The following is a 12102-nucleotide window of genomic DNA, read 5'->3' as shown; positions in this document are numbered from 1 at the left end:
TAAAAGCTGTCAACTGTTTGTAGAGAATTCTTTATCTAGCTGTCATTAAGAATGCTTAGATTTAGTCCATGAACATTAAAAATCAGTTCTAAGACAGAGCTGAGTTCCACAAGCAACTGAATATGCATTATGTTCATGGATCACCATGTAAATTTCTTAGGGCAAATCTGTAAGAAAGAAAACGCTTCATGTTCTGAAATACATTGTTCGGTGTATTTCATTTGAGAGACTATACAGGACTTTTCACTACGACAATCGTTAGCATGTTTTAAGAATTCTGTGATAGACTTGCATGCTTTGAACATGTCTGTTCAGTCTGTGTGTGCAAAGTCTCTAGTTTAAAGTTGCTGGTTAAAACTAGTTGAAATGGGTTTTTTTGAAACGTAAAGCGTGACCACTGTTCAAATCGTGAAGTACATTAGTGTCAAGGCCATAGTGTACTCCAGCCAGGGGTATTATGTTTTCTGAGCCTATCAGATGTGAATTCCTGTAGTACGCTTGCTGCTGTCTATTTAGCAATTCACAATTACATGAAATTCTGGAATAGAATGAAGTTTGCAGGGGGTTTTAGGTTTGACACTGCATGTATTTTACCAAGAGTAATGGCAACTCAGAGTTCATCAAGGTAGTGTATTTAAATACCATTCATTTCTGGTGTGTTTCTGCAATACTTCCTCTTTCTGGCTTGTTCCAGAGTGTGTCTGACAAAGGGCAGGTGTGGCACTATTACTGAAAAACAGCTCCGCGGTGAATGGGGGTTGCAGTAGCAGTGGCTAAATGTGTAATTTGAGCTGAAACTAAAACTTCTGTTTTCAGGTCTGCTAGGGGCCTGAAAGCCCTGATGGGTTGGTTTCAGGAACGGTCTACTTGGACTTCTAAAGTGTCAGCACCGGGATGCAGGCTGGCAAGTAGGATAAGCTGGTAGTGTATCAGACGGGACCCTGGTGGAAATTTGCTAGATTTGCACTGGAATTCCATCAAAACTAGTATGTTTCCATTGACTGTTGTGATTTAAATGAATTGTCACTTTGACAGAAAAATTGGCACTTTGTGACAGAGCGCTCTACGTGGAAGCCTTCAAGAGCTGTAAGGATGTGTGCGGTTTGTCTCTTCATCTTTTGAATTGTGTAGAGTCATTTGAATATAAGCACGGAGAGGGAGAGAACAAGGCTTTAACAAGGCATTGTGATTTTGAGAATAACATGTCTGTGGTATGTGGAAAGAATGTCTTTTAGAGCCTAGACTGAAAGGTAGAGTTGCTGTGTGCCACTACACATCTGCCTCGTTCCATCTCTGAGAAGGCTGCGTTGTGTGGCTGGGTGAAGGGATCCTTTGTTCAGTCTGCAAGTAAAAAGAGGTTCTTTTCCTGAACCGCCAGCGCTCTGCGTCATGCTGGCACGTAAGTAGCATCTGAGTGCCCTTTGACTCAGCACAACTGCGTTCCTTTCGCTAGGTTTACGCAGATAGGACCGCAAGATTTGAGGCGAAACTCGGGAGCAAAATTTGGTCTGCAGAACTGCTATTGCTGGCTGCTGAGAGAAAAAAAACATTTTTCAAGAATATGCTTAGATCAGTGAGACATAAGCGTTTAATGCTTTGGTTCATTTTTTGCTCATCAGAGTTACTGTCAAGGGCAGTAGAATTGTATTTAAAAATGGAAACGATTATAAAATTTGTGTATTTCTGAATCAAATATTTAGGGTAGAGCTGGTAAAAATAAATGCTGTTTTTTAAATGTGGGTTAACGCTTTCTCTGGCTGTGTGAAGAATTGTCTCGTGGGATGTTTGAAAAGGAGAAAATGAAATGCATTTGAATTTCCAGTAGATGAAACTATATGTTATTTCCGTATGATTCATCATGATCAAATGTCACAAATAGCTGATAAGTCTTCAAATATTTAATTTTAACTTGTAGGTTAGTAAGTCATGCATCTAGGGAGAGGAGTGTTAATTTTTATGAGATGAATTGCCTCATTTTTACTTTTTTGTTTAATTTATAGATACTATGCTTTTTATTTGTTTTATTTTCTGTTTCCTCTAAGGTGAGTTTTATGCCTGCTTGTCCCACTTGCCTTCTGATTTGTAAATTGTGTAGATCACAGGTGGGTTTTTAGAATTTTATTTCTGTATTGGTGTCTCCATTATCACTCCAGCTATTTGCCTGTCAAGACCTAAAAGCTGAAGTGTATCAAAATAGAATCTCCCAGTGTTTACATGAGTGTCTTCTATGAAAAGTGTTTTTTTGGTGGCATTCTTAGCCTTAGATTTGGACTTCTTTCCCAGTCCTTTTGAATAATCTTAATATAATTTTGCTGTAACTAACACATTTTCAATGGCTGAGGCAAATGCCAAGTTGGCTGCTTTGCAGATAGGTGTTTTCTGTCTGTTTACAGTGCAAGTAGAAATAAATACTAGTGTTTCTGAGTCTCGTTCTCGATGAGCCTTCCCTGGCTCGAAGAGCTTGGTTTGTTCTCTGTGCCCGTTCGGTGCTTGGCACTTTGTTACGTACCGATAGCAGTTGTGACCTGTGACAAGGAGTCAGGTTCATATTTTTTCAGTTCAGGTGTTACTGAACTTGATAAAATTTGCAGAGAAAATAACTTTTCAAACCCGTGTCTGATTTGGATTCAGGTTTAATAGAGATGTCCAAGTAACACTTCAAGGTCTGCCCTGGTTAGAAGGAAGGAGGCTGGTTTCAGTCCATTTTTTTTGGTTCAGAATAAGTTTGAGTCCCTGTGCCAGGAGCAAGATGGAGATGAAAATGATCAACTCACTTTTACAAAATGTTTTATGACAGGAAACCAAGTTTCTGACTAATATTCCTGTCTGTCTATTGAGTCAGGCTTTCTTTCATGTGGAGGACTTCCTAAGTCGGAAAAAAAAAAGGTGTATTCCATCAGACTGGTAGTTTTCAGTTTCTGAAGCTGAACTGTGTGTGTCTGTTTCTTTTCCCTTTTTCTATTTCCTTCTGCTCTTCTGAGCCTTCCTGTCTGTAGCTTCAGGTGAAAACCACAAAACTCTAATTTCTTCTGCACATCAGAATGAGGAATCAGTAGTGGACTGGGATTATGCACAGCTTTTTTGGAGCTCATTCATATGTCGCATGGGTGCATGCAAATGAATGTCGGTTAGCAGCTGGAAAAGGGATCGGTAGCACGAGAATCCCAGCACTGGGTGTCTCACGCAGTGGTTTTGCCTCTAGCTGCTCTTTGCCAGACGTGCCGGGTAGAATTCACTGGAAATCTCAGGGTGCCGTCAGCTCCCAATACTGTTTGAACTTGAGAGGAGTTTATTTCTGTGTCAAAACTAAAGCTAAACCAAAAATACATACTTCATTGTAATGGCCTTGCTGGAGGACCAGGAGTGTGTGTGAAAAGTGTACGTGTGTGTAAACTGTCAAGTGTGTGTGCACAGTGATCTTCACTGGAGCTTTGTGAGAGATGCTGTTGTCTTTCTTTGGTGTTTTTTTTTCTCTCTTCCTCCAAGGCTCTGTTCTGTCAGTTATGGATATGTTAATAGGACATTCAGGAGGGGACGTTTGCTCTGCGCTTTGTGCAGGGCTGCTGTCACTGGAATGACTCTTGGGCACTCCAGTCTCCTTCAATTGAAAATACCCTCATTTTAAAAGCTATGTCACAGCCTGAAAACAAGCTAGGATTTGTGTAGCTGTGTGCCTGTTATTTAGCATTATGTAGGTGATGTCGAAGTCCCTTTGGCTCCGGAAGAGAACTCCCTTCGCAAGCCTCACGCCTGTCGGTTGCTGGAGAGGTTTGGCATTGCCGATGGGCAGCCGAGATGGGATGTAATGTGGCAGAGCAGCTGTCGAGACTGCCTAAATTAGGTTGCGGTCCTGTTCCACACCCTTTCCCCTCTGCCTTTCCTACAGTCCTCTTTTCGCTTTGTGTGGAATATGCCTGTATGTGTTGGTCGTCTTGCGCACAGTCTCTTCCCCGAACTTGGAAGTGGTTATGGTTCACCCTTTGCATCCCAGTTTGAGGGTCGGTGCCGGTTTGGTCCGTGAGTCGCGCAGCGGGGCGCTCGGGAGTGCAGAAGCCTGCTCTGTGCTCCCGTCAGCGAGGCTCTTGTGCGTTTCAGACTGCTGCGGTTCACCGGGAAGGACCTACAGGAACTGTCTCGCTGTAGCCAGCAAGACAAGACGCTCAAACCCCAGAGCATCTTAAGGCTCGTCCTCAGTCCCCGTTTGCTGAAAAGAGCACGATACCAAATGCCACTCAAGCGGTTTATGCTCTTATTAGATAGCTGTGTGCCTAAATAGGACTGATTATGCCATATTCAGATAGGTGAAATGGCATCAAGGTTAATGCAGAGACCGTAGGGACTTCCAGAGAGCTGTTTGAAGGGCCTGGCTACTGTGTGAGCGGGGTGCTGCCTGGAGCCGTCAATAGGAAATACAAGGCTCAGGGATTTGGGTGGAAAGGGGACCATTCATTAGTACATGGTTCCAAGGCACATAAAGAAAGGAGAGCGGTTTCAGCTCTGAAATTACTTGGGTAATTTGGAAAAATGTAAGCTTTCATGTTTCCATAATTATATGTGTGGGGGTTATAAGTATGCCTTCTGAGGTAGGTTTATTTTGGACGTCACGATAGGTGGCTTTGATGGAAAGTGAAATGCCAAGAACCGCTGGAGCTCAGCATACCTTTCTAAAGACACCTGTGTGCTTGCCTTCTCTGTATTATGGTACACGCTTGTTTTCTTGTGTGACACTGCCACTGCCCTGGATGTCTGTTTGGGAGTTTTCTGGCAAATCCGGAGAGAGGGGCTTTCCAGCTGCCCGCTGATAAAGCAGGCTGCTTTGCAGTCCTGTTGTGAGACCTGGAAGACATTTAAAGGATTTTAGGCATCCAGGATATAGTTGAAATGTGCGGTCCTTCAGCCTGGATGACAGTTGTTTGGAGTCAGTTCACTTGTAAACAGAGAGGTTGCTACTTGCCTGAAGAATGCAATTTTCAGAAACAGAGTGAATCTCAAATTGGAAAACTTTTTTTTTTTTTTTTTTCCCTAGAAGGGTGGGGATAAGTGTTTGGGTGATGAGAGCATGAGGGAAGAGGGAAGTATCCTTCAGAGGAAGTTTCTGAAATACAGCAGTTGTTAGCTACTCTGAGTGTTTTATTACCTGTTTGGGATGTCGGGAGCAATGGAAGCAAAACTGTGCAGATTCTTGTAAACTTGGTCCTTAGTAGTCTTACAAGTGGTTATCAGAAGAGGCTTTGGATTTTTTTGGAAATGAAAGTAGAAATGAAAGAAGCTAAGTGGAAAGCTCCATCTTGTTTTTCTTGAGTAGGTGGTTTAAGAAAGAGAAACAGTGGAACTTGCATCTAATTTTTTTCTAGTAATGAAGAAAAGTGAGAGATGGTGTGCTTTTTTTGCAGCAGAACAACGGGGACGTACTTCCCCTGGTGTTTGGTTAGGAAGGGATGCTCTGGGAGGAACATGCAGCTTTATGACAAGCTTATCTTGTAACCCGTAGGTGAAGACCATGCACAACAGGAAAGAATTGGAGAGTGTCAGAATTATAAGGGTGCAAGCGACCTTCTTGCAGGTGTCATTTATCTCTGCTTAGGCTAAAAAATACTTCATAAACGTTTCAGTGCTTTGCAGTGTGGTACTCAGTGCATCTGTCAATTCTGAAATTCCGGTGTGTATTTCTCCGTATAAAATAAATTAAGGCATTAGAAGGCTTTGAATTATTTAGGATAACTCTAGAACACAAACAGTTTAAGAATGCACTTTTCTAAACACTCTTTAAAATAGTCTTTGTGTAAACGCGAAGACACATTTTTTGAAAGTCATTTTGGGAGTAAAAGCTGTTACATGAGTAAAAGTTTGGGAACTGGGAGGCAGGCTATATGACTACATTATCTAGAACAAATCAAAGATCTGGGATGCCTTTAAATAGTGTGTTGTGTTTTGGGTTTTTTTGCTTTTTTTGTTGGGACTGAATTCCATTCTTCTCAAAAGCAGTTTTTTCTATAAAGTTTCTTAAATTACCAAGCCTAAATTACCAGTCATTTTTGGAGACTTACACACATAGATGTTTTTGTGAAACCTGTTGTGCTTGTGTTCCTGCCGATATTTTTCTACTTTAAAATCTTAGACTGGGTAAAATGGTTTCCTGTGCAGATATTTCTAGCATCCAGTAAATGTCTCCTTATGCTATTGCTTCATAATAGCACCAAAGGGAATCTTTCTGAAATAGAGCCATAGTCGATATTACAGATCTAAGAGTTAGTATGTCCCCCTCACCATAGTATGTTTGCATGCCAGCTCCTTAAAAATAGAAGCAACAATTTATCTTTCTTTCCAGCCCACAGGAAAAATAGCTCAATCAGATTGAGTGTGTTAGTTTGCATGAGTTAAATGAGTTTTTCTTCGTGAGGTGGTGGGAGGAACTTTTTGAGAGAAAGCTATTCAAGGGAGAATTCCTTTAGAAGGTGGTTCTTAACTGTGCAAAGCCCAAGCTTAATGAACCAGATTTTTTTTTTTTTAATCAGGAGCGATGACTTTCCTGTCCACTTCATCGTCTCCTGGCAGTTCAGTCTGTCACGCAGGTCCAGCTCACGTGAAAATTCATTCCCCAGTCCTCCCAAGCCTGCCTCCTGCGTAGTCACTGTTGGTGTTATGAAAAGGATGGTGGCATTTCCGTGGTTAGTTTTGGTCTATCAAATGTAAGTGACATCATCTCCCTTGGACTTCACATGGAGTAAGAAAAGCTACAGATGCAGTAGCGCTTTCCTGTAGGGGTTCTCAGTACAAATGCCTGCTTGAGTTTGGTGGGTTTTTTACCTAGTATGTGCCTGCAGATAACCAGTACAGATTTTGTCATGATATTAAACGGGTGTGTCTTTCCTCCCCACGTAGGAATCTTTGCTTACCTGAACTACCATGTTCCCCGGACAAGACGGGAGATCCTGGAGACCCTTATCAAAGGGCTCCAGCGGCTGGAGTACAGAGGATACGATTCTGCAGGTAGCTTTCTCCAAGTAACAATGACTCGTTTTTGAATTTTGGCTTGTAAATGATGATTCTCTTGGTTCGTTTATGAATGCTTTCAACTGTTGCCTACTTTTGAAGAAAATCAAAGCACAGATTGGATGTTTCTGTGATTGTGTGGTCGGAGATTTGGATTAACTTTAGATTTACAGATTTTTGTAAACATTTCTGATGCGTATTAACCAAGCATTTGAAAATAACTATAAGACAACAAAGGGAAAATTCATTTTTAATCTAAAGGATTTCTAACCTTTATTTTGAGGTTCAGGTGGAAAAAGAAAGGACACTGTAAAAAAACCAAAAATCATCTGTATTTGTTTCTGTGAAATACCGTAACGTATTTTCTGCACTTCACACCCTTTCCTCATATTTCGTGGTGCTATTTAGGTGTGGGAATTGATGGAGGAAATGACAAAGACTGGGAAGCTAATGCTTGTAAAATCCAGCTCATCAAACAGAAAGGGAAGGTGAAGGCTCTGGATGAAGAGGTTCACAGTACGTATTACTCTTGATTTCTTTGCCCCTTTTCCTCCCATTAAATGTCTTATCATTTCCTTTATGTTTTGAATATCTTTTGTCTTATGCAGAAACACTGTATTCCAGATTATTGTGTGTAAACATAACACAGACGTAAACACATGTGCCGTGAAGGACCCAGTGATTCCATGGACATTGCCATGAAATCACAGAGAACTCCTGATTTCTGAAGCCAAGGGAACCACGTCCTATTAAAATAGAATAGACCTGGAAGAAAAAAAAAGAAATATATATATATATATATATATATATATATATATATATATCTATTTTTATATTTATATATATTTTTATATATATATATCTTTAAATATTTATTTTTATATATACACATACATATATATGTAGTAATTCTGGTCCCTAGTAAAACCTTGAATCTGTGTAGTGATGGCCTAGCAGTTGCTTAAGAGACACTAGTGTAATTGTAAGTGTAACTGTCAAATTGATAAGCAAGCACAAAGTGAGGCCTTTCTGTGTGCTTTAGAGTTAAAATTTAAATACGTTAAATCTGTGCAGGAAACAAAGAAATACAAAGTTGTTGTGTGTGAAATAGTGGTCAGCTGTCTGTTAACTTGAAGATACTTTTCAGAGTAATTGGGATTTATAGTTTGCATTTAAAAACTTTTCCAGGTATCAGCTGTGTTGTTATTAAAGTTAACTTGCAGAAATCACATAAATAAAACTGGAAAGAAACTGATTACATAACTTAACTTGGTTTTAATCAATGGTAATATTAACCTCACAGTAGAATACTGTTTATCCAAAAGAAAGGTGGGTAGATGAAAACCAGAAACTGAAAAGGCCAGGTGAGGTGACACGCGCATTACAACAATACAAGGTATACAAAATATTTTGGAGAAAATGTTTGCCCGATCAAGACAATTATAGGCTATAGATAGTTTGGAAGAGATCGTGGAGGCAATATTGGAACAAAAGGATGAATTTTTTCCTAAAAAATATTAACGTTAATGTTATGCCTTCTAGAGATAAGCATTACTGATGAATATTCTAATTTTAGTGTTATGTAACTATGAAATAAGCTAGTTCAGTCATAGCTGATATTGTTGCATTAAAGGTGATAGGATGACAAGGTGCACCCAAGAGAGAGCAAATAAAGTTGGATTTTTTCTGTAAGCTATTTTTTATTTTGGTGGGGTGAGAAGTGCAGGGAAATAACTTGTGGGCATCCACATTCAGGATTCCCCTTACAAATTCAGCCAGGAGACGTGGTGAAAGAGAGGCGCAAGGGAGTGTTATGAAAGATTCACTTGTTGGTGTAGTGGTTCTTGGGTAAAGAGGTTCTCTCCCTCTTCTCGGCTCTGTGGCAGTTCTAGTGCTTTCTGAGTGGGAAGGAAGTTGCCTATTTGAGTTGTAATCATCTTTAAACATGTGTGAAACAAAGCATTTTATTGCTTTGACGGAGCGCATGGTCTTTGCTATGGTAGCTTTACACGCTTGACACTTGGTTAGCGATTTGCTGATTATATTTCCCTTTCAGTATTGCAGTCTCTGTGGACCTTGCTTTGAAAGCTCAGCGAGACCCCACGTTGGCTTTGGGGTAAGGACAGGCCCTTAGTAATAAAAACTTCTCATACTTCTGCCTGCAGAGCAACAGGATGTGGATCTGGACATTGAGTTTGATGTGCATCTTGGAATTGCACACACCCGTTGGGCTACCCATGGCGAGCCCAATCCTGTCAACAGCCACCCGCAACGCTCAGATAAAAACAATGGTAAGAATTTTTGCTTGAGAAAACGCGTGTTCCTGAGCAGGAGCAGTGACAACTCTTACAGTTTCTGGAAAGCTTATTGCCTTTTCCGGTTACTGGTGCATAACAGAAAGGGATGGTTGGAGGCAGCGCGTGTGAACAGTTTATTTCAGGCTATGATGCTAATCCCAGTTACGCAGAAGCCAGCGGGGGTTTGGCCATTGATTTGAGGCTGCGGGCTAGGATCTAATGAACGGCTTGCAGCAGTAGATGATCTCTTGAAGGACTGGGATTAGTGCCCCAAAGCTTCACTGAGCGTATGGCCACTGTACAAGGAGGATATAAAAACACAGAATAAATTGCATGGTAAGCATTTTCCCATCCGTTCTTTGAAATGGATTATTTTTAACTTTTTTCATTTTTTACCTTCTCTCACAATCACCATTTTACAGCAGTGGGTTGGTCTACTCTGTGCTGTTGCAGAACGCGGCCTGGTTGGTGTGCGTTTCTGTGTAACAGCCTGGTGGGCGGCACCAGCAAGATGATAGAACGAGCACAGTATTTAATTACTGCTAGTAAGCGTGGGTTCCTAAACTGCCAGTCATTTAAGAATCTCGAAAAACTTTACAGGATCTAATTTGTCTTAGTTCCACTCATGTAATTATTAGCTTTTGCCATTACAGACCAACCAAAATGGAGCAGATCAGGGAAATGGCACCACAGAGTGAAACTCTTATCTTTATCCTGCTAAGTATAGTTTTACGCACAATGAAATTGTGGACTCTGCTCTCTGTTCTGGTATTATACTGCCATCTGTATACGTAGGCCACAGGAATACAATATTTACTCTGCTGCTATTTTAAGATACATAAAACATTTGCCTGTCTTGGATCTGAGCAGTGTATTTCCTCTTGTCTCTAGAATTCATTGTCATCCACAATGGCATTATAACCAACTACAAAGACCTGAGAAAATTCTTGGTAAGTAAAACTCGAGTGTTTGTGGGAGAGAGGACGTATCCTGGGACAGAGTAAAGTAGTGCTGTATAGATTATTGAGCTGAACTTGCACAAGTCCTTGCACCAGGTGGCAAAACACCTGATAATTTGAAACCACTCTTGTTGAAGATCCTTTGAGACAGAACTATCATACGTGTTTATGATACTTGCTGAGCTCAGGACAGGTCTGTAGGTGAAGATTAGAGCTTGAAAGGGTGGAAATTGCTACCCAAGTCACAGTATGTTGATTGCATCTTGCATTTTGAGGGTGGGAATCATTCTTTTCTGGCTGAGGGCACTTGTTTTGATAATCTGGCCATGGGAGTTGCACAGATTTTGTTTTGCTGGTTGACAGCTCTATTAGCAGAAGTAAGTAAATCTCTTCCCGGCTGTCTTTAATTTTTTTTCCTTCCTGAGTTGCAAAACATTGCCACTGTTAAATTTGTCACTCAGCTCTGTGAGCTACACATTGTAAGTGAATAGGGCTTTTTGTAAGTCTTCTATCCGTGCTTATATTTAAATAAGCTAATTCTTCATATAAAACATCTTTAAGATGCTCCCTTTCCTCTCCATCCACATGATTAAAATTCCAGTCTGTACTTTGATCATCCTGTGTTTTCATTGCTCTTACATCCTTTCTTTGACAAATATGCTGAGGTTACTGTCTGTCACCTTTCCAGCGTTGCTGAACTTATCTCTGTGTTGTTCTCTCCATCTTCTTTTCTGTTCTCTTTTTTTTTTCATGTTTTAAATTAGATGATAATGTTTTGGGGAAAGGGATTGCTGTCTCTAGTTATCATTTGTGCAACACCATTTGGGCAACAAATAATAGATATTTCATAGGGACTGAAGGCGATAATGTTGAAAAATAATTAATACTATGTTTTTTGGTTGCTTGTTTTTAGGAAAGCAAAGGATACGATTTTGAGTCTGAGACCGACACAGAAAGTATTGCAAAGCTTGTCAAATACATGTATGATAATCGTGAAAGTGATGACATTAGTTTCACCACCCTGGTGGAGAGGGTCATCCAGCAACTGGTAATGTATTTTGAAAAGGGTGGGAGGAGCGGGGGATATGTAATTTTTTTTCTGGTGGAGTTGAGCATAAATATAAAAGTTTTACTAGATTATTTCCAAGTTGGAATACGATTACTGCAGCACTGAATCTGTCCCGTAAGTCTGTGCCCATCTGTGCCAGTGTTACAAGAAATTCTGTAGTGTACAAGTATGAGCAGGTTGCTTTCTAAAGTGTTTTTGTTTTGTTCCCTAATTGCAGGCAGTTAATATTTTTAATATTTCCACTCTCCTCTAGATGCATATTCTTTCTTATTCAATATAGATATTTTTCTCATGAATACTTACTAATGTTAAGTTTTTGGTCTCAATAGTATCTTGAGGCAGCCAGTTCCTTGAGGCAGAAGACAGCACACACACGATTTTTAACATTATTTTCTCTTAGTGTGTGTTCGTGGTGGTTCATTTGCTTAACGAAGTCACAATTTGAGACAGTGATTTAGGAGAGTGAATTCAGAACCACATCAGAGCTTTTACTGAAGTTTCATTGGAGCCAGTGGGACAGCATCCAAATAAGCCTGTGCTTAAAATCTTCCCTGAAACTGGACTTTATTTACTCTGTATAAACCTCCAGCATGGAAGAGATGCTGACCCCTTGTGGGAACTTAATTGTAAAGCATGTTGCTTCCATCTTCCATGTGTCATTTATTATTTGCTGAATTAATGCATGTGAAGAGGATCCACCTTGAATATACTTTTCTTTCCAGAACTAGCTTGTTCAGGACACAGTTTTTCAGTAATTTGCCTGGCAAAAGCTATAGTAGCTGTA

General features: G+C 40.3%; 1 protein-coding gene across 2 annotated transcripts in view; it reads left to right on the top strand.

The window, feature by feature from the left end:
- GFPT1 (glutamine--fructose-6-phosphate transaminase 1) overlaps positions 1–12102 on the top strand; it is a 37051-nt gene that overhangs the window by 4120 nt on the left and 20829 nt on the right. For both annotated transcript variants that reach the window (XM_064497917.1, XM_064497916.1), the window contains exons 2-6: positions 6883–6990; positions 7402–7509; positions 9159–9284; positions 10182–10240; positions 11163–11297. In XM_064497917.1, the coding sequence (XP_064353987.1) occupies positions 6883–6990; positions 7402–7509; positions 9159–9284; positions 10182–10240; positions 11163–11297 (536 nt within the window). The remainder of the gene's footprint in view (positions 1–6882; positions 6991–7401; positions 7510–9158; positions 9285–10181; positions 10241–11162; positions 11298–12102) is intronic.

The sequence above is a fragment of the Dromaius novaehollandiae genome, chromosome 26 (assembly GCF_036370855.1).
Source record: "Dromaius novaehollandiae isolate bDroNov1 chromosome 26, bDroNov1.hap1, whole genome shotgun sequence".
Lineage (NCBI taxonomy): Eukaryota > Metazoa > Chordata > Aves > Casuariiformes > Dromaiidae > Dromaius > Dromaius novaehollandiae.
The sequence above is the reverse complement of the archived record's forward strand: the minus strand, read 5'-3'. Positions and strand labels throughout refer to the sequence as shown.